At 35.8% G+C, this 23,961-nt stretch overlaps 1 protein-coding gene across 2 annotated transcripts in view; it reads right to left on the bottom strand.

Annotated features, from left to right (window-relative positions):
- Positions 1 to 23,961, bottom strand: part of LOC149786043 (guanylate-binding protein 6-like) — a 131,151-nt gene that overhangs the window by 70,471 nt on the left and 36,719 nt on the right. Inside the window, exon 1 of one of the 2 annotated variants that reach the window (XM_089976324.1) lies at positions 3,957 to 4,055. The exons of the other annotated variant lie outside the window; for it this stretch is intronic. Coding sequence (XP_089832450.1) covers positions 3,957 to 4,004 — 48 coding nt within the window. The 5' untranslated portion in view covers positions 4,005 to 4,055. Of the gene's footprint in view, positions 1 to 3,956; positions 4,056 to 23,961 lie in introns of those variants that run through there. 2 annotated transcript variants of the gene reach the window in all.

The raw sequence follows: 23,961 nt of genomic DNA, 5'->3' as shown, positions 1-23,961 counted from the left end.
TAAATTCATGCGTATATTAACAGCTAAATTAATAAGATTGACTATAACACATTCTGACATAGTAGCGTGATCTCAATGAAAAAAAAAATTTAGTACTAGTGTAATTGAGGAGTGTGGTGTTAGATAGCAGCGGCTTTATAAAGAATTATATACTAATTATAAAGCATTTAAATTCAACAGCAATCATGTAATAAATGTATCTAAAAAATTTCATAACAATTTAATTCAGTTTGGGGATTTTAAAGTGCCAAAGTTAGTATCGGTTATGTAAAAATATATAATTGATGGTTTTAGAATACAAGACCGAAATTCTTTTCTACGTAGATGTTCATACTTTGCCGCTCTTACACCTATTTGCCATTGCACTGTCTGCACTCATATTTATAGACTTCTATTCACATCACATGACCTTAGTTAGCCAATCCATGTTTGTCCTTCTCAGGGCTAGCCATGGTGGTAACCAAGTTAACTGTTCAAACTGCATGGGAAAATCCCTCTGAACACAAAATTTAGACAGAATTAAGTTCTCCTCTCAATTTTTCTTGTTGTGCGTTTGTACTTTAATTCTTATTTGTATGTTCATACTTATGATTACATAGAACTGAACGAAACGGACAAATGAATTTCGATGCGAATCGAGCGAGAGTACAACGTACTGCTGATGCAATGAGTCGTAATACGGTTAGAAATAGTCCCCATCAAACGCATTTTGTGTTCAGAGGGATTTTCCCATGCAGTTTGAAGTAAAATAACAAGTTCTATATAACCAGCAACTTACAATAATGAACAGTAACATTAGTTCTAACTTATTGTTCAACAAAAGTCTGACAAGAGAAATGTGATTCTTCGGCTGGGCACATTGATTCCATCACTATCCTGCATCTCCGCTGTTTTGGTAACAAAACCTCACCGGATGGCTGAAGTCACTAATTTATGGACTAACATCATATTTTTGTCTTTGAAATTCCAAAATCATGGAAGGTACGATAATTCATTTCTTAAACTATTCATGTGAAATTACAGCACGACACACGCATGGTCTAACATGATAATGAATATGGCACAATAACTGCTTACATGCGAACTTCTTTCTACCTAATGTTGATGTCTCAAGGCTTGTAGAGCTGTTGAAGTCTTTAGATGAATTCCTTGACGAATTCATTAATACTTTGACAACAGCATGACATTACGAGGACTAGAGCAATGTTGTACACTCACAGCAAGTATACAACACAGAGTACACATTTATAAGAGATGCAGATGGCGACTAAACAATGGCGGGTGGGTGGCATACGTTCAGGAACGGAAGAAGTAATTCACACGTGGTGGATGTTTTCAGTGACAGATAAAAATGACATGATCAAATATGCCAAAGTCTCGTAGGTCAAACATTATCTCACATCTCAACGTTTAACATCAAATAATCTTCACACATTAATTGGACAATGTTTGTGTATGCAAATTTCCGTTCATAATACCATTAAGGTATTAGAACATAGTGAACTGCCTCGTGTTTTTCTGACTTTGTTTCATGTTTTTACATTATCATTATTAGTATTACTATTGGAAAATGAATGTAGTTCTTAATAGTGCCAAGTATTTTGGTTTGTTGAGTTAGGTATTACAACAGTGCAAAAATAGTATCTAAGTAGCCTAAGCGCGTTCGACTCTCAATGAGTCTTTTTCAAAGGCAAATACAAAACATAGACAAGATAAACATATAAAACAAAAGAAAAAAACAAAAAAAAAACCGTTGTGTTTGCAAAACTTTATCTGGCTGTTTCTACAGAAATTAAACCTTTAAATGTATTATGTTTCAACTAGTTTATTTCAACTTGTAGCAGATGCTGGAAAATATTTTTTATTGACCTAGAAATCAAAAAGCCATAACGACATCTGTTGCTTTATGTAAATTTATGTAAGGACAAATTATATCCCGGATATTTCATTGTTATAGTAGTAATTATAGTCTATTAAGCAAATTTAGAGAATTATTTAAAAGAAAATGCGTTTTCTGCAAAAGATATTTGTGCGTGGCTGTCTTTTTCTAGTCTTCTTGGTTCAAACCGCTTGGTTTCAATGTTTTAAGGCGGCGTATCCAGCAAGATTCCTTTTCTTTCCTGGTTTCGGAACCCCAAATTTGGTTGTGAGCAATTGTAAAAAGCGTCATATCAGTGAAAGTGTGTCCAGAGGAGGAGAAGTGTTCTGCGACCGGGCTTCTGTACAACTTTTTTATGTCATCCAATCACATCTATGAAAGTTAATCCTTTTGTGTAGCTTTTCAGTGTCTCCCACATACTAAAGGCTATAGATCTTACATGTGATGAGAGAGAGAGAGAAAGAGAGAGATCATAACGCATCGAATTAATCACGGTCATTGTCAGAGGAAGAAACAACTTACATCCACAAAACAAACACAAATGTCTTGGTGAAAACATGGACCAATTTATGTTTGAATGATAGGGGGAGTCTACCAACAAGACTTAGTAGTGGAAGAAAGAATGAAGAGATAACTGAAAACGGACTCAAAATGGGTCAGCTTCATCTCTATCTTGTAAATCAGCCAAATTATAGAGCGCACACAAACAGAACCCTGTCTCTGTATGTATGTATATATATATATATATATATATATATATATATATATATATATATATATATATATATATAGAGAGAGAGAGAGAGAGAGAGAGAGAGAGAGAGAGAATTATAAATAAACACCAGACAAAACGGAAGGTGCTATCCCTGGATTTTATAGGAGATTGCTTGATAACAGTAGGCAGAATTAATATTTAATACAAATAATACTATCATACAGGTTATAGAAAATTTGAATTCGTTCTCTAAGGAGATTCGAATCGTTTAACCGGGGACTTAGGTTAGAATCCCCTTAGAGTACGATTCAAATTTTCTCTAACCTGTATGATAATACTATTTGTATTATATATATATATATATATATATATATATATATATATATATATATATATATATATATATATATATATATATATATATATATGCAGTAAACTGACATCGAACAGTGCAAAACTAGTATCTGACTAGCTTGAGCGCCTTCAACTTTTACTGAGTCTTTTCCAATTTCAAAACATAGACAAGATGAATAAATAAGCACAAAAACCGACGTGTTTGCAAAACTTTATATGGCTGTTTTTACCGGAATTAAACCTTTAAATGTATTATGTTTCAACTTGTTGCGGATGCTGAAAAATATTTTTATTGACCTAGAAATTGATGAGTCATAACGACAGCTGTTGTTTTAAGTATAGTTATGTAAGCGCACATTATATCCCGGATATTTCACGCTTTTAGTAGTAACTATAGGTTATTAAGCAAATTTAGAGAATTATTTAAAAGAAAACGTGTCGGCTGCAAGAGATAATGTTATTTGTGTATGTCTGTCTTTTTCTAGTCTTCTTGGTTTAAGAGTCTCATGCTAGTCATATACTAGTTTCGCACTGTTCGTTGTCAGTTTATTGCATTTATCTTAATCAATCCCTGACACACATGATCCCTTGCTGGATCCAGTGCACTTGTAAGGTCTGTTATTCGCCATATGATTTGTATTCTCTGTATATATATATATATATATATATATATATATATATATATATATATATATATATAAAAGGTAATCTTTGTACTAGAAAGGTCAGCAATAATGACAAATTAGTAAATAACACAGATGGAAAGAAAATAAATAAATAATATCAAAAAAAAATTTAAACGTGAATGAATCTTTTCTTGATCACCCACCCCACCCCAAAATTATACATCTTTAGGATTATCACGATATTAACTTCTGATATTGCAGCACTGTGTTTTCCAAACTATAGGCCTACAATTTATACTTATTGAACTGTGCCTCAGTTTTCATAAAGAGTATTAAATATCAAGGCTTAAACGAAGTGGAAAGTATTTGATGGGCTACTTACTAAACTTTGTGACCTGCCTTCTTCGTCCGCCTGAACTTGAATATTCATCGATTATCTAGCTCGGCTGGTTGCAATGGCAATGTATTATATTTACATTTGTCATTCCTTATCACAAAGAGTGAACAATTTATGACAGTTTGGCTTTGACATATTAAGTTTCGTTCGAGATAAAATCATACCGCCTTCAGCTGCAATGATGATACAAGTTAATAGTGTTAAGTAAGAAGTAAGAAACCCTAGGTCGTGTTATGGTTACAAGGTACGTTGATCTGAATGTAAGTAAAGAACATGAAACCCATTGAAATATATTTGCGTCTCGATTTGGGAGCAACCGCAAATAATGAAAAGTAACATATTATTAAGTATCATAAATTCAAAGTGTACTCGGTGATTTAGCATCAAATGAAATTCTTTCAGAAAAAAAAGGGTGGGGGACCCCTCATCTCATACCTTGTTAAAATATAAAAATATTTAAAGATCATTAAAATTTGTAAAATGCTAGAACATTTATTGTAAGTGAGAATAAAATTGCTTGACCAAACTTCTTAAAAGTAATGTATATTCTAACCAGCCCTGCAGATGGGTTGTGATGTCAAATCAAGAGAGTCAGGATAGCGAAAATGAAAGAGCGTGTGTTCGGCACCTATTCGGTCGAAAATTCTCTCCACCGTTCCATTACGTGCTCAGGTAAGTGGTCTAGTTCGAGTTTTGTTGAAAAAGCACAGGATATTTATAGCCATCTACAGAGTGTAGTATATCTTAAAAGTGAAAGAGGATTGTTCATTTTCTCTTTCCAGCAAGTAAATAAGTTAGTAAGTACACACTATGAAGAGAAATGTGTCTTTACATCACATATGCGCGAACAAAACAATGTAATTAAAGTGCAAAGTTCTAAGTTAAACATGTGTAATAACGTAATACTGTTTGGCCAGAAATCAAACTCAAACTTGCTCTTTTTGATATAAATCCTCGTACCAAATTTGGCTTCAACCCATGCGTGATTCAAAAGGTACTTAGGAGAAAACTGGGCCATAACTCAATAGCAAATTACCGGAAAACAGTCGAAATTGACTTGACACATTCCAAATGTAGAGCCTTATGCCAAATTTGGTTTTAAACCACGAAGTCTTATTAAGCAGAAATGTAATCGAAGGGCAAAGTTTCGACATAAGCGGGAGCTATAGCTCCATTTCCTTTTCTTCTCCAGAAAACGGCGAAACTCGAACTGGACCTAGATTTTATACGGTACACGGAGCAGCAGAGAGGGTGAACAGACCACTTAAGGGAATGGTCACCCTTGTGTTTAGACCCAAAAAAATAGTGACCCTTCATAGAGGTCAATACCACGTCTACGATTATTGTTTGTCCCAAACAGAATTGTAGACGAACCCCCTCTGCTGCTATCAATATTGGGAATCATCATCTGAATCATGGGAATCTTTTGTTTTGTTCTTCAAGTAATATTCAAGTTCTGATGGTGGTTTTTCTATTTTTAGATTTATGTTCTTTCTTTTTCTGTAATAGTTCATCAAACTTCTGTATCGATCTCCAGCGCAATTTTTGCAAATCTGATATAATCCTCTAACGCCGTTGTTACATCCAACACAACTTCGTGAACCAGCATGAGGATTTTTCTTTAAAATATAATTATGTTTTTTACAATATTCTCCACGGCACCTTTTGTTGCATTTATCTGTTGTTCCTTGAATTAACCACGCACAGTTGTTCATTATATGAATGATATCTGTTTAATTAAATTTACACACTCTCTGCTGATATCAATTAAAAAATTGTTATATTTAAAATAATGGTACATCCAGAATCTCATACTGCAAGAATGGCACGAGAACGATTAGAAGCAATTAAAAAATTTCTTCCTGTCAGAGACTCATTTAGAAATAATCTACAAGCGCAGCAAGAAGCACAAGTTGAGTACGAAGAAGAAACTAAAAAACTGTTTAAACCCGTCACTGCAGCTACTGAAAAGGTTACAGCTGTCATCAAAGAAGATCTTCTTCCGGTATCAAAACAAACAGCAGAACAAACTGAAAAAATAGCAAGAAGAACTAAACAGACAAAGAAGATTTTACGAGATCTTCCACCTGGCATAGCCAGGGAAATAGCTGCGGCTCAACCTCCACCTGTTGGTGAGGAAATACTTGAAAGTATTGGAAAACTTCGTACTGAAGTCGCCGACGTGCAAAAAGAACATGCACCTAAATTCAAGCCAGTAAAAGAAAATATAAAATTAATTGCAAAATTTAAGGAAGGGGTTGTTGAAGAAAATTAGGAATACTGAAATAGAAAAATTACCCGAAAAAATATTAGATTATATATCTGACAAATCTGGGATTTTAAAACCCCGTCATGAAAAAGTAAAAAATGAAGATCTTATTAAATGGACATATCGCATACATGCAAACAAAAGACAGGTTAAAAGTGATGATTCGAAATATAAAAATCTTTATAAACAAGTAGAAATACTTCGCAGAGAGAGACTAGAACAAGAACAAGAACAACTCTCCCAGTATCAGCTTCCTCCACCTTTACAACGTAAAAAAATTTCTGCGCCGGCAATGACATTTACACCGATAGATTCACCACTTGGATTTCGAAGTGACTCACCTGACATATCCCCGGTCACCACTGAAGTACTTTATCCGGTGATGCAACCACCAGTATTTAAAACACCTCAAGATGAACCTAAAACAGGATTTGGTTTGTGTCCTGATAATATCCTCAATGACGTGTCACGGTTAGAAGTTCTCATAGGAGGATAACGTGCCGGAAATAATTCACCAGAAATAATTGATGAAGCAGCTGATATTTGTCGGCGATTATTTCAAGGTGGTATTATGGATATCGGAGTTTACCGAGAACTTATCGATGAACGTGTTGATGACTAGTTGTTAGATAAATGGTAAATTAAAAAAGATGATCATACATAATAATCATCGTAAACCTGTACAGGTCAGAGCGGTGAACTCACGATTACCAATCTACAGAGCTACTTACGGAGATGGACTTGGTGATGTTGTGCGGGGATTATTCACAAGGATAGCTCCAAAAGCAGCACCCGTTGCAAAACAAATATCGATGAAAGTTATTGATATTGTTCGTGAAAAAGCTCCTGGAGCAATTGTCAATGTTGCTGGTAAGGCGTTTTCGGCAATCAAAGAAAGACTAGCACGATTATAGCGACGAAAACAACAACCACCAGTGAAACTGGCAAGTACTGAAATTATGCCCGCAGACGTAAGTAAAATAATAAATCAGGCTGCAAATCAAAAACTAGCGGAATTATCTAAAGAGGCAGAAAGAAATATAACATCAAATTTGATAGATCAAAGACTCAGTGAATCAGGAAATAATATTTCAAGCATGATATCAGGAAGTGGAGTGTAAAAACACGGTTTTCGTGTTAGACGAAAATAATTATAATAAAATGTTTAAACGTGAATCCGATGAAGCATTTGATATGGAGGCACCTGCCCTTAAAGATGAATCGGTACGTGATTATCAGTTTTATTCTTATGAGGCACGAATACCAGATCAACGTGGAAGAATTGAACTACAAGTTCATGATACAAGTAGATACTTTTTACCCGCTGAGGTTTTCTTGAGGTAGAAGGTACAATTATAAAAACGGATGACACTAATTACGGAGGTGCAGTAAAAGTTGGTTTTGTCAACAATGGGATTATGGCGTTGTTTGATAGCGCCACTTATATGATCGATGGAACAAATATTGAATCGATTCAGAAAGATGTAGACGTTGCTACGACAATAATAGGATTAGCAAGATATTCTGATGATTATACAAGATCAGCAGGCCCTACAATGATGTTTGTGAAAGATAACTCCAATAACCCTGAAAGCGATCCGTATAATATAAGACGACCAAGAAATTTTGCCAATAACGCTGATGCTGATGTGGCCTCAGTGGTTCATGGTTCTAGCGAAAATTTCAACTTGGGATTTGCAGCACGTAGAAGTATGTTGATAGGAGACAATAGAAGATTTTCATGTGCAATTCCACTATCGCATATTTTTGGATTTTGTAGAAATTTTAGAAAGGTTATTTTTGGAGCTCGACACACGGTTGTTCTTGTGCGAAAAGGTGATGATAACGATGCTCTGTGGAGACCTGTTGGTGATGCTGGTAAAGTAATATTGTCTAAACTTTCACTGTGGATGCCGGTAATGACTCCAACGATCGCAGTAGAACAAAAATTAATTTCTTTCATGGACACTGGTGGTAAATCCCTATTGTCATGGTCAACAACAAGTACAGATAGTATGCAAACTAACGTTAACGGTCAGTTCACATGGCATATAGCATCACAACAGGGTGTTTCTGCACCGCGACATATTTTTGTTGCGTTTCAGGAAACTAATCGATTAGGCTCACAAGTTCGCTCTCATATGATATTTGATAAACTAGGTATCATAGATATTTCTTTACGGATAAACGGACAACAAGAACCAACAGAAAATATACAACTAAATTATGAACAGAATCGTATAGGATGTGCATATCATCGTTTAATGTCATTGATGGGACGTGATCAAAATGTTGATACTGGATTGCAAATATCACAGTATGATTTCAGAACTTTGTATCCGATTTATTATTTTTCACTGGAACATCTTGATCTATCAAAACAATCTGTCGTTGATGTACATCTTAAAGCAACATTGAATACAGGTGGTGCTAACTATAGAGCAATCGCGGTCATACTCAGCGATAAAGCCATGTTACTTGAAGGTGGTAGTGGTCGAATGAGAGTCGTTGATGCACCAGTGGAAAATCTCTAATTATTCAGAAAAATATTATTTATATAAAAATGTCGTATAGTCATGTTAATGTTACTCTGACTCCCGGTCAGGTCAAAAAGCTTCAATCAAAAAACCACCAGCAAATGCGGAACTAAAATATCACTAAAACGAGATCAGATGGGCGGTGGTCCAAACAAATTATCGTTGACAAATAATCAGATTAAACATTTCAATAAAGCCCTAGAATCAAAAACTGGAGTTCAATTACGTCTTTCTCCGAGCGCCATCAAAGACATGGTTAAAACGGGTGGTATATTTCCACTTCTTGCGGCTATTCCAGCGTTAATAGCTGCTGCCGCTCCAACCGTAGCAAAAGCAGCCGCGTTAGGTGCTGTTGGAATAGCCGCTGCAATGGCTCTAAAGAAAGCAACTGGTGGACGATATGGCAAAAAAAAAGGGACGCGGTCTAAGATTACCGGGATCTCGCTGGGGAAGCGGTCTGAGGCTCCCACGTTAGATGTTCCAGCATCAAATTTTGATTTACTTGATGCTGCTAAACGATTAAAAATAAAAGCCTTTAGAGGTGTTTTTATGCGAGATCAATTACCAAAACAACCAAACAAACTCGAAACGGGTATTATTAATCTAGACTCGACTTCAGGACCCGGTACTCATTGGGTATCATACGCGGTTGATCCACGTGGAATCGTTTATTTTGATTCGTACGGGTTAGCTCCACCTGCTGAATTTATCAAGTATGTCGCACAACTCCACGCAAGAACCAGAGGTTCCAAAGTTTGGTATTCAACGCTACCCACACAAACAATGACAGATCCGCCAATATGAGGCCGTGAAGTAATTAATGTACTCGACGCTATATCAAAATCATCCAAACCGCCACATAAAGTTGTGCATGATTATACAAGCAACCGATTCGTTGCGCGTAAAGCGTTTTAAATAGATCTTGGATCTTAAAATATAATGGTTGATATTTACGGAAGAAGATCTTCCCGCGTTAAGAGAAAATCCGGCGATGTTGATCTGTCGAAGTATGCGACTAAAGATGAACTCGCTGATATCATGAGCCTGGCTGGAGTTGATCCAGATGAGGTCGTTATTTTTCAAGATCGATATGGTAAACTAAAAACGAGCAATATCAGATGGAATGATATAGTTCGACGAGTACTTGGTGCAGTTACGGATAATATTCCCGTGTTTACTGACGGTGGTAGAATCAGAGATTCAAGTGTATCATTTGCAACAATTAGAAATGAAACTGCAAGAAGCGTTGCCAATCGTGTGAGAAATACCGGTGACGCAATGACGGGTGAACTCAGCATGAAAGGAAATAAAATAGTGGTTTTAAGAGATCCAACATCCGACGAAGATGCAGCAACAAAAATATATGTCGACACCGTAGATAGTAAATTATCCACGCTGCGGGCCGAGTATGAAGATCACGTGGGCGCTTTTGCAAGATTTCGCAGAAACCATCAAAGAACCGCAGAAGAATTCTTCGGCACTCCGCACTCCGTTGACATAAATCTCGCTGATATCAATACGAACATCGACACGATCAAACGAACACAGCAAGACATCGTAGCGGGGATTCCTGAGATCGTTAATAAAACCAATTTGATTAAAATTTCAGCCGGAATAACTCCCGGACAAGTCACAAACATCGTATGCACTGTATCATCGGGATTCGCAACATGGTCGCAGCAAAATAAAACCATCAAATATACCGCAACAGTCACTGGCGTGTACAGGTTGTCTGTGTTCAGTGGTGCAAAATTTGAAATATTTACAACGTATCTATGGCGTCATTCAACGGATAGGTTTTCCGGAGTTGTATTTGTTATATTAAATAGCGGAACCGAAGAAATATTTATTCTGGAAGCAGACGATAAGACATTAGACTCAACATCTTACTGGTGGTGTTTGGAATTTGTAGCTGAAACACCTCAATTGTTTACTGCATAAAAATATATGGACGGTGCACAATACAGATACAATCAAGCGCGTGAATGGGAGGCGGCGCTAAAAGATCGAGTCGAACAATATACAGTAAAAGTACAAAAATATCGACGACGATTAGTTATCGTGGACGTGATTGTTTATTCAGTATCCGCTGTTGTTGCTGGAACCGGTGTGATATTATCAGCGGTGACAATGATGGCACCAGCAGCCGTAACTATTTGTATTTCAGCAGCAACAACGATTGCAGGTGTGCTTAATATCATCACAAAAAATTATGCACCTGCACGAATGAAAAATTATCCGATTACATGATAAGATTGAATACAGCGACGATCGCATACTCGAAGTTATCTTCGTTGTTATCAGCGAGTCTCAGTGATAGAATTATATCTGATGTCGAATTTTCAATGATGACTAAAATATATCACGAAGGTATCGGTATTAAAGATACAAGTACTAATAATGACAGAATTCCTCCAGCAGATCGTGACTAACACAACTCCGCCAAAGATAACGATGATCACGGTAAGTTCAACTAATCCTGAATTTAGTATTAACTTTCCTACTGCAATTCCAGTAAAAGAAATAGCATTAGCTCAATTACGAGTATATTACAGCTGGCCAAATATCAGATCAAAATCATTTAATGGTACACCAGCAAATAATTTGCTTGTATTTGCTAACAAGAACAAACCAGATGGTACTCCTGACTGGATAGATGTTGGAATACCCACTGGTAGTTATGAGATCGAACAAATCAATGAGGAATTTCAACGTAGAATAAAATCAGTAACCGGAAAAGAAGCAAAAATATCAATTAACGTTTATGAACCGACGCTGTCCTCGACGGTTGAGATACATTCTCCTGATTATGCTGTTGATATTTATCAATCCACGATTAGATCCGTACTAGGTTGGCCTGAAATTCCCCCGGTGTATGAAGGACCACCAGAACCAAAACGAGCTGATTTTACGTCAACAAATAGATCTCGTCACGATATTGAAATGAATTCAAATTGGTTAGATTATATAGAATTAAAACCAGAGGTGATGGGGGAGAACTGTATTTTGATCCTGTACTTATTTCTTATAATCTTAATAGACGTATTATTGCTTCGAATATTGATTCTATATTTTCTTCAATAAACTCAGACCATACAACACAGTTAAATAGTTTACGTGATAGTTTTCGGGAGTATTTATCTGATTTGACATCTGCGCGCGATAATATCATCAGGTACATAGAGGTTTTAAATTTCATAGTTGATTCTTCTGAAATTATCTATAATAGAATTATAGATGTAGTTCTTAAGTCATCAAGCGATTATAAAAAATCCTTCGCAACCAAGTACAAAATATCCGAAGCTGATATTGCAACATTTAAGTTCCCTGATTATAATCCAGATAGATTAAGAAAATCTGTCAATGATGTTATCGATGAACATTTTCCTAAAATACTCGATGCATGGAGAAAACTAGCCGCACCTCCAACTGTTCTCAGATATAATAATGATCCACATGGCGGCGGCAGACACGTTTCTCCGGGAATCGTTAATATAACCAGCACGATCGTGGTCAGTCTGGTTTGTGACGTAGTCGATGGCAGCTATCAAATAGATCTCGGAAAATCAAATCAGGCTCAACAAGGATACATCCTATATACATTTACACCACAAGTTCCCCCTGGAAGTTTAATCGTGCAAGAACCAACTAATCCTGTGTATCTGCGGTGTCACAATAATATGTTAACACGAATAAATTTTAAGCTCACAGACCACCTTAATCGCTTAATTGACATGCGTGGAGAAGAGCTTGTGATAAATCTGTATGTGAAATCTTAATGAATCCAGTAAATGTTATATAATGTACCAGCACGTGATTGTGTTTTATACACTCGAAAAACGCCATCAGAACAGTGTTTTCAAAACACAGAGCAATTTAGCGTTAATTTAGTTATTGATGAATACGGAAGCGAGAACATTTAGATGAACTCCGCCGAGATCATCTGTAGAGAGATCAGATTCTAAATTATACACACTCCTGTATTAAACTCGACCAACTTAAAAAAATAAATAAATATAATCACTGATGGGAAAAATTAATCAATTTTGTACAATCTGATGGGGTGGTTGGTACTGAAAATTACACAAATCAATCAGTGTGCTAATTCTGATGGGGTAATTGGTACTGACAATTATACAAATCAATCAGTTTGCTAATTCTGATGGGGTAATTGGTACTGAAAATTATAAAAATTAATCAGTTTTCCAAAAAATACTACAAAAAATATATTGTATTATTATTCTGAAATATTTTTATCATTATTCTGAAATATTTTATTTTTTTGTGAATCAATCTGATGGGGTAATTGGTACTGAAAATTATGCAAATCAATCAGTGTGCTAATTCTGATGGGGGTGGTTGCTACTCAAAAGTATACAAATCAATCAGTTTGCTAATTCTGATGGGGTGGTTGGTACTTAAAAGTATAGAAATCAATCAGTTTTCCAAAAAATATTTTATTATTATTCTGAAATATTTGTAAATTAATTCTGATGTGATATACAGTGAGGGAAATTATATTACTACTCAGTCTTTACCCGCTGACATAATTTATCTTAAGTATCTTATGCGGGTATTGATTGTTTTTTTTGTTTCATATTCGCTGGATAATTCCGACCTGATCTTTTCTATTGCAACAGAAAGAGGAATAAATTCATTTACTTGATCATCGTTCACCATAGCCAGTGACTGAAACATAGCTGCCTGAATCCGCTTTATATTGAGATGATAGAACATACTTATTTTCATTTTTAAGTTCTTGTAACGTTTCAAAATCAGATATTATTTTTTCAGGATTTAGTTCATCAGATATATTAATTCCGTTTTCTTCTAGTTTTTTAATAGCAGAAATAATGTCTTTGATATTTTCTTGGTTCATTATATAATATGTAAATCTTTAAAATAAAAAAACAACGGTCTAGAGGCCCAAGAGGGTGTGTTTGGTGAAGATATACAATGAAATGGGTATGTACAATGAAATGGATATATACAATGAATGAATGACGGCACAAACATATATTATGAAACGAGTTTTTTAGCAGGTTCATTAAGTATGAAATGAAATATATACAATGAATAACTGAATAAGGACGGCACAAACATATACGCTCAGCAAAAACCCACCCACAATAATCAAGCCCGTGGGTGATACGAAAATATGTATCAACCACCGGTTGATATGTGATTGAGTTTGAGCCCCCAATTATTATAAAAATCGCAATTATGCGCAAACCACCGACATGTTGTCAGCCATGGGGATTCGATCCTGGACCGCGAGCGTCACAGTCCAATACGATACCGATTGAGCTATCAAATCTTGTTACAAACATATGTTTCGAAAGTTAATATATAGCTAATAATCATTGAAAAGGAACTAATTTCGAATAATACAATTCTGAATTCAAGAAATACGTTTATATGATATATTTTCACCAAACAAAGCTAAATTAAGGAATTTCCTATTTACTATACCACGCCATGTATGATAGAACATCCGGTCTAGATCATCTAATTGCTAGACTGGTCAAAGGGAGTTTACTCGATAAATAAATAATCACACATACATACACAATCTCGCATTATATTTCTGCACTGAACAAGGAAAATGCACTGATTTTTAATTCCAAACACTATCGTGGACGTATGAGTCAGTACATTGCCACACGATACAGACTAGACGCTGGATTCTGCACTCAGTAGGTTGGAATATACATGTCTGTTTTCTGTAGGTTAGGATGAAATATACATGTATTTTATGTGTTGCATTCCTTGAACAAACAATAGGTAGCAGTGATATCCTAAAGTATACATGGTTATAAGGTGGGGTCGAATGCGCTGTTCTAATAGGGCAGAAAAATACACGAACTGTAAGTTAGAAATCTGTAATGCATACTGTATCTACCAGGCATCACAGACCTTGGATGTTGTATATGATTATGACCATAAATTACCTCCCTTTCTTGAGTCAAAAAATAAGTAGTATAATAATGACAATTTCTGACCCCCCAAAAAATTAATATAATTCGAGGCGGTGATGATAGTTAACAGTACTGAAAGGTGATTTTCTGCTTATATTTTTTTGAGAAAGCAGATCTGGTTATATTTTCTGCTACTCTTTGTGCTGAATATGAGTGGATATCAAAGTATTTCGCAGCTGAACATATCGAACGAAATATAATTACTTCGCCAGATTCTGTGTTTGTGGAATTTACCGCCCTTCTAGAAACTGTCTTACATCTTCCAGTATTACCACGTGCAGAGTTCTGACTTTGCGTGACAACCCTCAGATTGGATAAGGAGTTGTTCTGAGGATCCCCAACAATATGATCAATAACAAGACCATCTTTGATCAATCCGAAGAAACACTCATACGTGAATCGATGACAATGATACATTTTATTTCTTCCAGCGTTGAACCTTAGATAGCCAGTATTAGTAACATTACCAAGAGGTCTCTTCAACCTAAAGTGTCTGATCATGCCATTACGATCTGATTCATAGTTTGTTATTGTGGGATGTGGGACAAATATATTTTGTTCCATATATGCAATAATATTATTTGTTTAAATCATTGTTTGTCTGAAATCTTGATATATAATCCTCCACGGATTTTATAGCGTTTTCACAATTATTAATTTTTTTGTCATAATATCTTTTAAGTTCTCTGAACCGTTTTCCACCGCACTTTCCACATAATTCTGTTTTTTCTCGCACTCCAATACCACATCGCAGACACGGTATTGGTCCTAGACTTCCTCGTCGTATACTTTGTGAGTGCATCCAACAAAATTCCTTTCTGCAGGATTTGTTGCATCGATTTACTGAGCCGATCATCAACCATTTGTATTGAGACATTGTATATATATAATTTTCTTTATTTAAATATTTGTTTTAATTATATGAATGAGTTTGAGAGATTATCCCAAACTAGGCCTGTTAAATATAAATTGAACCTCGACATATTATCTCCAGACTTGCCAGTACGAGATCTGGTTGATCCGAAAAATTAAAGTTTGATCAATAAAATTCACGACGCCAAGAAAGAATTTTACACGGATGGTGCATCTCATACATGGTCAACGTTCAAGATTATACGCAATACTGTCAAGGACGCCACAATGAATGACAAGCGAGCGGCAACTATCATTAACTACATCGCTGAGTATGAGGGCAATCAAAAATATTTCTTCATAGTAAAATTTATTGTATGAACAGAAACAGGTAGTTGGATTATCCGTGACAAATATGATCCTGTCCTTGGTAATAATAAAATCGCCATATTAAGTAAAAATTCCAGACCGGGTCTATTGACGGGTATTGAAAAACCGTATTATGAGCGAGGGTATCCTATAACAGCGGTTATTTATGGAATCTATGAGATAAATAAAAAACCCAACGTTGATAAACTGACACCCATGAAATTTTCAAGGTTAAATTGTGTAGCCGAGCGAGTAATATAACACTTTACAAACGCGATGCGTGGAAATGGATTAATTGATTTAAGACGTAAAAAAAATAAACTCGTGGGCTGATTCAATTAAGGATACCGGTGCTACAATAAAAGATGTTGCTGAGTTAGGAAAAATATTAAAATTTCCAATAACCGTAGCGACAATAACGGGAGAAATACTGTACGAATCAAAATACAAATCAAAAGGAGCTCCAGTAAATATTATTGATCATAACGCGCACGCGTGGACCAGCGCCCTAACAATATTTCCATGTCATCGAACTAATAGATTTTACCCCCCAGATGTGGGGAGAGGCATGTTTGATTTTATCAACGAAATAAGTAAAAACGATCCTGTATCGGTATGGTTATTTAAAAGTAATGAGTAAGGTGAATGTGATCAGTTTGTTAGACCAAACGGTGAAATATATCGAACAGAATCTCTCCATGACGAGATGAAAAATCTCGCGGAGAAGTTTTTAGAGTGCAAGCACTCCGCGGAAAATACTGACAAATTACTAACTAATTGCTTTACCGTTCCATCTGTTGCGGCTCATTTCGCTAGAGAAAGAAATTCATGGAAACCAACACGATTTGATTTACTCGAGGATCTACGAGCAAGTTGCGTCGAATACGGACATGGCGGATTGTGGAATACCAAGTATAATTACAACGATGTTATTTCGGTTGATATGGTTGCATGTTATCCAGGAAGTTTTCTAGGATACGGAGATTGTTCTGTATACTTTAAAAGATTCGGTCACCCTACAAACGAGATGACGCGAGTGGCAATTAATGGACCATTACCTGATTTTGATCTGACTGGATTCGCTTGTGTTGAATCATTCGAGCTTAAGGAAAATCTTCACAAGATTTGTTATGTTTGGTTTGGTAGACATTTTTGTGAAAAACGTTGGGCGCCTATAGTTTTATTACGATATTTGCTAGATTGTGCGGTACTGACATCGTTGGTTGTCAGTGAGGCAATTATATCATATCACGCGCAGACCGAAGTTTGGTTGCCCATCCCAGATTCTATCAGTGTTGATGAAGTTATTAGCGAGTTTAAGGAAAAATGTCCTAATGTTTCCGAAGATGATATTATCAAAGAAGCTCCTAAAATTCTAGAGATTAAACTCAAAACCGCAAAAGATCTCGGTAGAAAAATTATAGGTAAATTTACTCAGGGTGGTGCACATGATCATAAAAGACATCACACACGATTAATTTTAGATGATGCCGAGTACGATTTTATAATCGCTGACACAACAGCGAGAAATATATTTGTAAATCGAGAAAGTGTTTATTTATCCGACAGAACAAAATTGGGTACGATCGTTAGTTACATAAATGATATCTCCCCACAGTATACTCATCTAAGATCTTCCATGTTGGCTTATGTTTCTATAAATTTATTATCGATGATTAATAGATTTCCTGAAACCGCAGTCAGAGTCGCAACAGATTCGTTTTATATTTCGAGTAAATAGTTAGAGTCTGTTATGAAATTTACAAGTAATGATGAACGATGGAGTTCGTGGAGAATAAAAAAGGAAATATTACACAATTATACAGAATCAGCAGATGTTCCGATGAGACATTTTTGTCGTAAGTGTAATAAAATATCAGAAATGTCGAACGCGCCATCGTTGAGTGATCCAATAACTAGATATAAGACAGTATATCTCAATGGACCTGGTGGATGCGGCAAAACGACTCGAGCGATTAATGTTTTTAGAAATTCAGATATGATCGTGCTGACACCCACACATAGACTTGCACGGGAGATGAAACAACGGCAAGCACAATCGTGCACGTATCATAGTTTCTTTCGGTGGCGCGGGGATACATGGACTCCTGAACGAATAGGAGAAAAATATATACCTAAAATAATTATTTGGGACGAGATATGTACGGTGTCATTGGATACATTAAAAATGTTTCTTGATTGGTTGCTGACGAAAAATACCGCTGTGGTGGTGTATGGCGATCATGATCAACCGCCGCCTTTTGTTGGACCATCTCCACATGATTGGTTAAAAAATTTCGTTGATTATTACGAAGAAATAGATGATGATCATAGAGCTCTCGATGCAAATTTAAAGGAATTTAAAAAATTAATCAGATTACAATCAAACAAAATTCAGTGTGAAATAATACGCGGAGTAATCTCAGAGACCTCAATGAGTAATTTTTTGAATTTATGGAGACCCAGCGATTTGATCGTAATAAACAGAAAAATAATCAGAGACGCTTTACAACAGCAGTTATTTCAGCTGCATAAAGAAAAATATTCAGAATTACCCGTACCGTTGTGTTACAGACCATCAGATACACGAAAACAGAATATTAATGTTGATATTCCAGGACAGACTGAGAATCAAAATCTCGTATTAAATGATATTGTCGCCGTTGATATCAGCGTGGTCGAAGATGCATTACACGCTGACAAATCTCCATGGGTGTTGGGATACGCTATGACGATCCACTCGTCTCAGGGATTAACTATTTCTGACATACGAGTATGGATTGTAGACGACCACATCGAGTGGTCAAATTTAGTTTATTTAGCGGTATCGAGGGTTAGAAATATATCTCAATTACGTAGAATTATAATTCCTGAAATCGTTAATAAATTTTACGTCATTGATGATGATATAATAAGAAAAATATTAATCGGATACAAACAATCTGATAAAAAAATAAACACGACTTTGATCTTGATGTTGAATTTATTATTGAGTTAAAACAGCAGCAGAATAATCATTGCGCAAGGTGCAATTGTATAATGTTATGGCGGTATTCGAGTAATGATTCAAGACAATTTACCGTAGACAGAAAAGATAACAGTCGCTGTCATACACGAGAAAATACCATGTTGACCTGTCTTGAGTGTAATCGACGTCGGGGTGCAGGCACCCTTGGCGCTAGTGCTAGTTAAGTGATCGCGGTGGTAATTGTGTATCCGTGGGAATTATTTGTAGTTGTTCACGTACAAATCCACGTTGAGGAGCAGCCGAATCTAATCTGTAGATTGCAGGTCTACCTGGCGATCTTGTCACGGTGGATATTGTGTGTGTGGTAACACTCCAAATAGGATCAGTCGCTCTCGCGCTACCACCTTCAAGTTCACCCGGTTCATATAAATATCTAACTGTAACATCACCCAATATTTTTTGTTTTTCAGTACCTTTTCGTTGTGCTGGTATATTTTTTTTTGTGACTGCGCTAATGGGTTTCATGTTGGTTGTTCGTGTGATCTCGCTATTTAATGCAGCTATCACGCTTGGTAATCTTGCAACCCATTCACGAGATCTCGTATCCTGAATAAATTCCCTCGCGTATTGATATCCAAATAACCGCTCAGCAAGTGTTCGATTAAATCGCTCAACAATTGCCTGATCACGGTGAATTGCAGTATGACCTCGTCGTATTTTGGAATTATGTCGTTTCATCAACGATGATACTGGACCAAGAAATTCCTTACCAGGATCAACCTGTAACAGCTGTGGCCATCGCAGACCACTTTGTGGTCCACCACCTCGTTGATAAATTCGTTCAAACGTATCGGCTACTTCAGATGATATTTTCGTTCATAGCGGCACTGCCTCTTTATATCTACTTGCAACATCAACTACAGTTAACGCGTACTTGTACGTTTTTCCACGCACAGTATCATGTGGTAAAAACAGAATATCTGCTTGATGAACTTCATTAGGAACACTAACATCGAAATACGCGTACTGAATTCGTTTCGGTGGTGGTAGATAAATTTGCCATATTGCCTGTTTGGATAACCACGCGCTAGCAGTAGAATGTTTAACCGCTGCTGCATCAGCGGGTTTACCAATTGCTGCTTTGCCTCTCCAATATCCTCTTGGTGAATAATAAATTAATTCCATTATTAATTACCAGCCCCAAACGCTAATTTACTTTTCATCGCAGATCTTACTAACCAATTAGCTAATGATTCTCTAATATTTTTATTTTTTATGGAATTTAACGCGTGAATTAATTTCACATCTGCAATATGCCTATGTTGTAGATCTTTATTTTTATAAGCCACATCATGAATATGACAAGCTCGATCAATAGCGTTTACTGGTTCCTCGCCTGGTTTTGGTTGATCCTGATTATCGAGCCTGATAGCGAGTCGAGTACCAGGACCGCAATAACTATATCCTGGTAGATGTTTTTCTCCTGGGTATTTAGCCCATGGAGTACCTGGAAACTTTGACATCAAATTAGCAATATCACCACCGCGCTTATTAGGTAAAAACGAAAATTTCTTTCTACCGCACACAGAACATTTTCCACCATTAGTTATTTTTTTTTGTTATAACTGTAGCTAAATCAGTAGTTGGAGTTTTAACTCTACAGCGTAAACAATATAAATTCATGTTATAATATATATGGATATAATTGATTTCTCAGCAACTCGGCAGCGAGAACCTGTTAAGCATCATCCTGCGCTACCTAATTCCATCAGAATGATTATCATAGGACCATCTGGATCGGGTAAGACGCAGTTATTACTTAATCTGATAATGAGATGGCTGAAATGGGATAAGTTGTATTTGGTAGCACCATCCGTTGATGATCAACGATGTTATGAAGTATTAAAAGATTTTAACGAAAATGCAAGATTACTGGACGAAGATAATGATGTTATAGATTTTATAACAGATATTGATGAAGCACCGTCCGTTGATTTTTTAGACGGATTTATTAATAATTTAGTTGTGTATGATGATGTGATGCTGGATAAACAATCAAATCCAGCCAGGATATTTTCTCGCGCAGACAAAAAAATACAGATGTTATCTATGTTACTCAACGATATACACAAATACCAAAAGTGATCAGGGACAATTGTAATATTTTAGTTGTGTTTAATGGCGTAGACACACACACGCTGCGAAATATTCATCAAACTTGGTGCAGCGGTGACATGGATATAATTAAATTCAAAAATTTCTTTTCACGAGCGCAAGTTACTCCGCATGGATTTATAACAATAAATTTACATGATCCTAGAACAAGATATCGTGTGGGTCTTGATAAAATATTTGGATAAATTAATAAATTTAATTAAACAGATATCATTAATATAATGAACAACTGTGCGTGGTTAATTCAAGGAACAACAGATAAATGCAACAAAAGGTGTCGTGGAGAATATTGTAAAAAACATAATTATATTTTAAAGAAAAATCCTCATGCTGGTTCACGAAGTTGTGTTGGATGTAACAACGGAGTTTGAGGATTATATCAGATTTGCAAAAATTGCGCTGGAGATCGATACAGAAGTTTGATGAACTATTACAGAAAAAGAAAGAACATAAATCCAAAAATAGAAAAACCACCATCAGAACTTGAATATTACTTGAAGAACAAAACAAAAGATTTCCATGACTCAGATGAAGGTTCCCAAGATTGATAGCAGCAGAGGGGGTTCGTCTACAATTCTGTTTGGGACAAACAATAATCGTAGACGTGGTATTGACCTCTATGAAGGGTCACTATATTTTTTGGTCTAAACACAAGGGTGACCATTCCCTTAAGTGTTCTGTTCACCCTCTCTGCTGCTCACGGTGATAATATAATTCCAATAGTAAACCTATATAAACATCGTAATATTGAAATTCAGTAACTTTCAATCTCTACATAAAACTTCATCCAATGGAACTTAAACCGGATATTGAGAAACATGTGTCGAGATAGTGCAGTTAAAAACGTATATATAATATTTAATGATATGAAATCACATCATAACTGGTTCAAAAAAGGTAAATTTAAACCACGTAGCAGCGATAAAGCAAAATTAATCCAATTTAATCGGAACCATGACTTTGCCCGTGTTCAATTATCGGCGACGTTATCCTAAAAGGCTGTGTGGCGCGGCACCATTTTATATAATCAACTTTTCCACTAAAAGGTTAATCATGTGTCTATTATAAATCATCCTTATAAATACAGACTATTATAACCCAAAGTCAGGTTTCCAGGAAATTCCCGATCCAATACAAAGGGCCATGACATTAAACTTCAAATAATTCATGAAATGTAACTCTAAGTGTATTTTAATAAGAATCTGCAAATGTATTCGTGTAAAACATTCGCTGAAAGAAGAGTATCTCGTATAAAATTCGCTTTTTTCATGCATCAATGAATTACGTGTTTTGCTAAGATATTACATTACCTTCTCTCTGCATATACATAGTTTTAGTGCAAGCATGCAAGAATATTGATTGCTAGGTGGGGATTTATTCTGAATAGCCTGAAAATGTCTTTGCTCAGATATCAGCATACCCAAATTTCCATCAATAATGAACAGTAACATTAGTTCTAACTTAATTTTCAACAAAAGTCTGTCAAGAGAAATGTGATTCTTCGGCTGGGCACATTGATTCCATCACTCTCCTGCATCTCCGCTGTTTTGGTAACAAAACCTCACCGGATGGCTGAAGTCACTAATTTATGGACTAACATCATATTTTTGTCTTTGAAATTCCAAAATCATGGAAGGTACGATAATTCATTTTCTAAACTATTCATGTGAAATTACAGCACGACACACGCATGGTCTAACATGATAATGAATATGGCACAATAACTGCTTACATGCGAACTTCTTTCTACCTAATGTTGATGTCCCAAGGCCTGTAGAGCTGTTGTTGTCTTCAGATGAATTCCTTGATGAATTCATTAATACTTTGACAACAGCATGACATTACGAGGACTAGAGCAATGTTGTACACTCGCATTTAGTATACAACACAGAGTACATATTTATAAGAGATGCAGATGGCGATCTAAACAATGGCGGGTGGGTGGCATACGTTCAGGAACGGAAGAAGTAATTCACACGTGGAGCAGAGAGGGCGATCAGACCACTTAACGCGTCACGTACGTTTTTTAGACAAAAAAAGATAGTGACCCTTCATAGAGGTCATTAACATTACCGCGTCATTGATTGACCCAGACAAACAATGGATGCGGTCCACACCCTCTCTGCTGCTATATTATTATGAATAACATCAGAGTACAATCATTCTGAATCTTCATCAGAGTAATCTTGAATACGTTTATCGTTCTTCAAGTAATATTCAAGTTCTGATGGTGGTTTTTCTATTTTTGGATTTATGTTCTTTCTTTTTCTGTAATAGTTCATCAAACTTCTGTATCGATCTCCAGCGCAATTTTTACAAATCTGATATAATCCTCTAACGCCGTTCTTTTTTTTTGTTTTCTTTTTTTTTGTTTTTTTTTTCTCCAGAAATCGATTTATTAATTTCTAATAGTATTTTTTTTTTTTTATTAACCCCGTAATAGGTTGACCAATGGGTCGGGGAACCATCCCAGGGTCACCTTACAATCAAACATTTCTGGTTATCAGATAATCTAGGGATAATAAATATAATCTACAGAGAAAGTAAAAAAGAAAAAAAAAAAACACACACACACACGCATATACACATGCATATGGCACACAATCTAGTTGACATGGCCTTTGTGATATTACAATATTTTGTTCCTGTTTACCATCAAGTCAGAGACAAGTTAAATGTTCATTGTTGAGGTCCATTTTTGAAGAAATTGGTCCTCTTTTTTATTTACCTTAGCAGTGTATTTTTCAATGTTCTTATGCATTGCAACTATTTGCTTAAAAGCAAAAATAGAAGGATTTTTCATATTGAATCTGCAAGTATAAATATAATATTTTGCCAAAAT

The sequence above is a fragment of the Sinohyriopsis cumingii genome, chromosome 12 (genome assembly GCF_028554795.1).
Source record: "Sinohyriopsis cumingii isolate HCF-2022 chromosome 12, ASM2855479v2, whole genome shotgun sequence".
In the NCBI taxonomy this organism is placed as follows: domain Eukaryota; kingdom Metazoa; phylum Mollusca; class Bivalvia; order Unionida; family Unionidae; genus Sinohyriopsis; species Sinohyriopsis cumingii.
The sequence above is the reverse complement of the archived record's forward strand: the minus strand, read 5'-3'. Positions and strand labels throughout refer to the sequence as shown.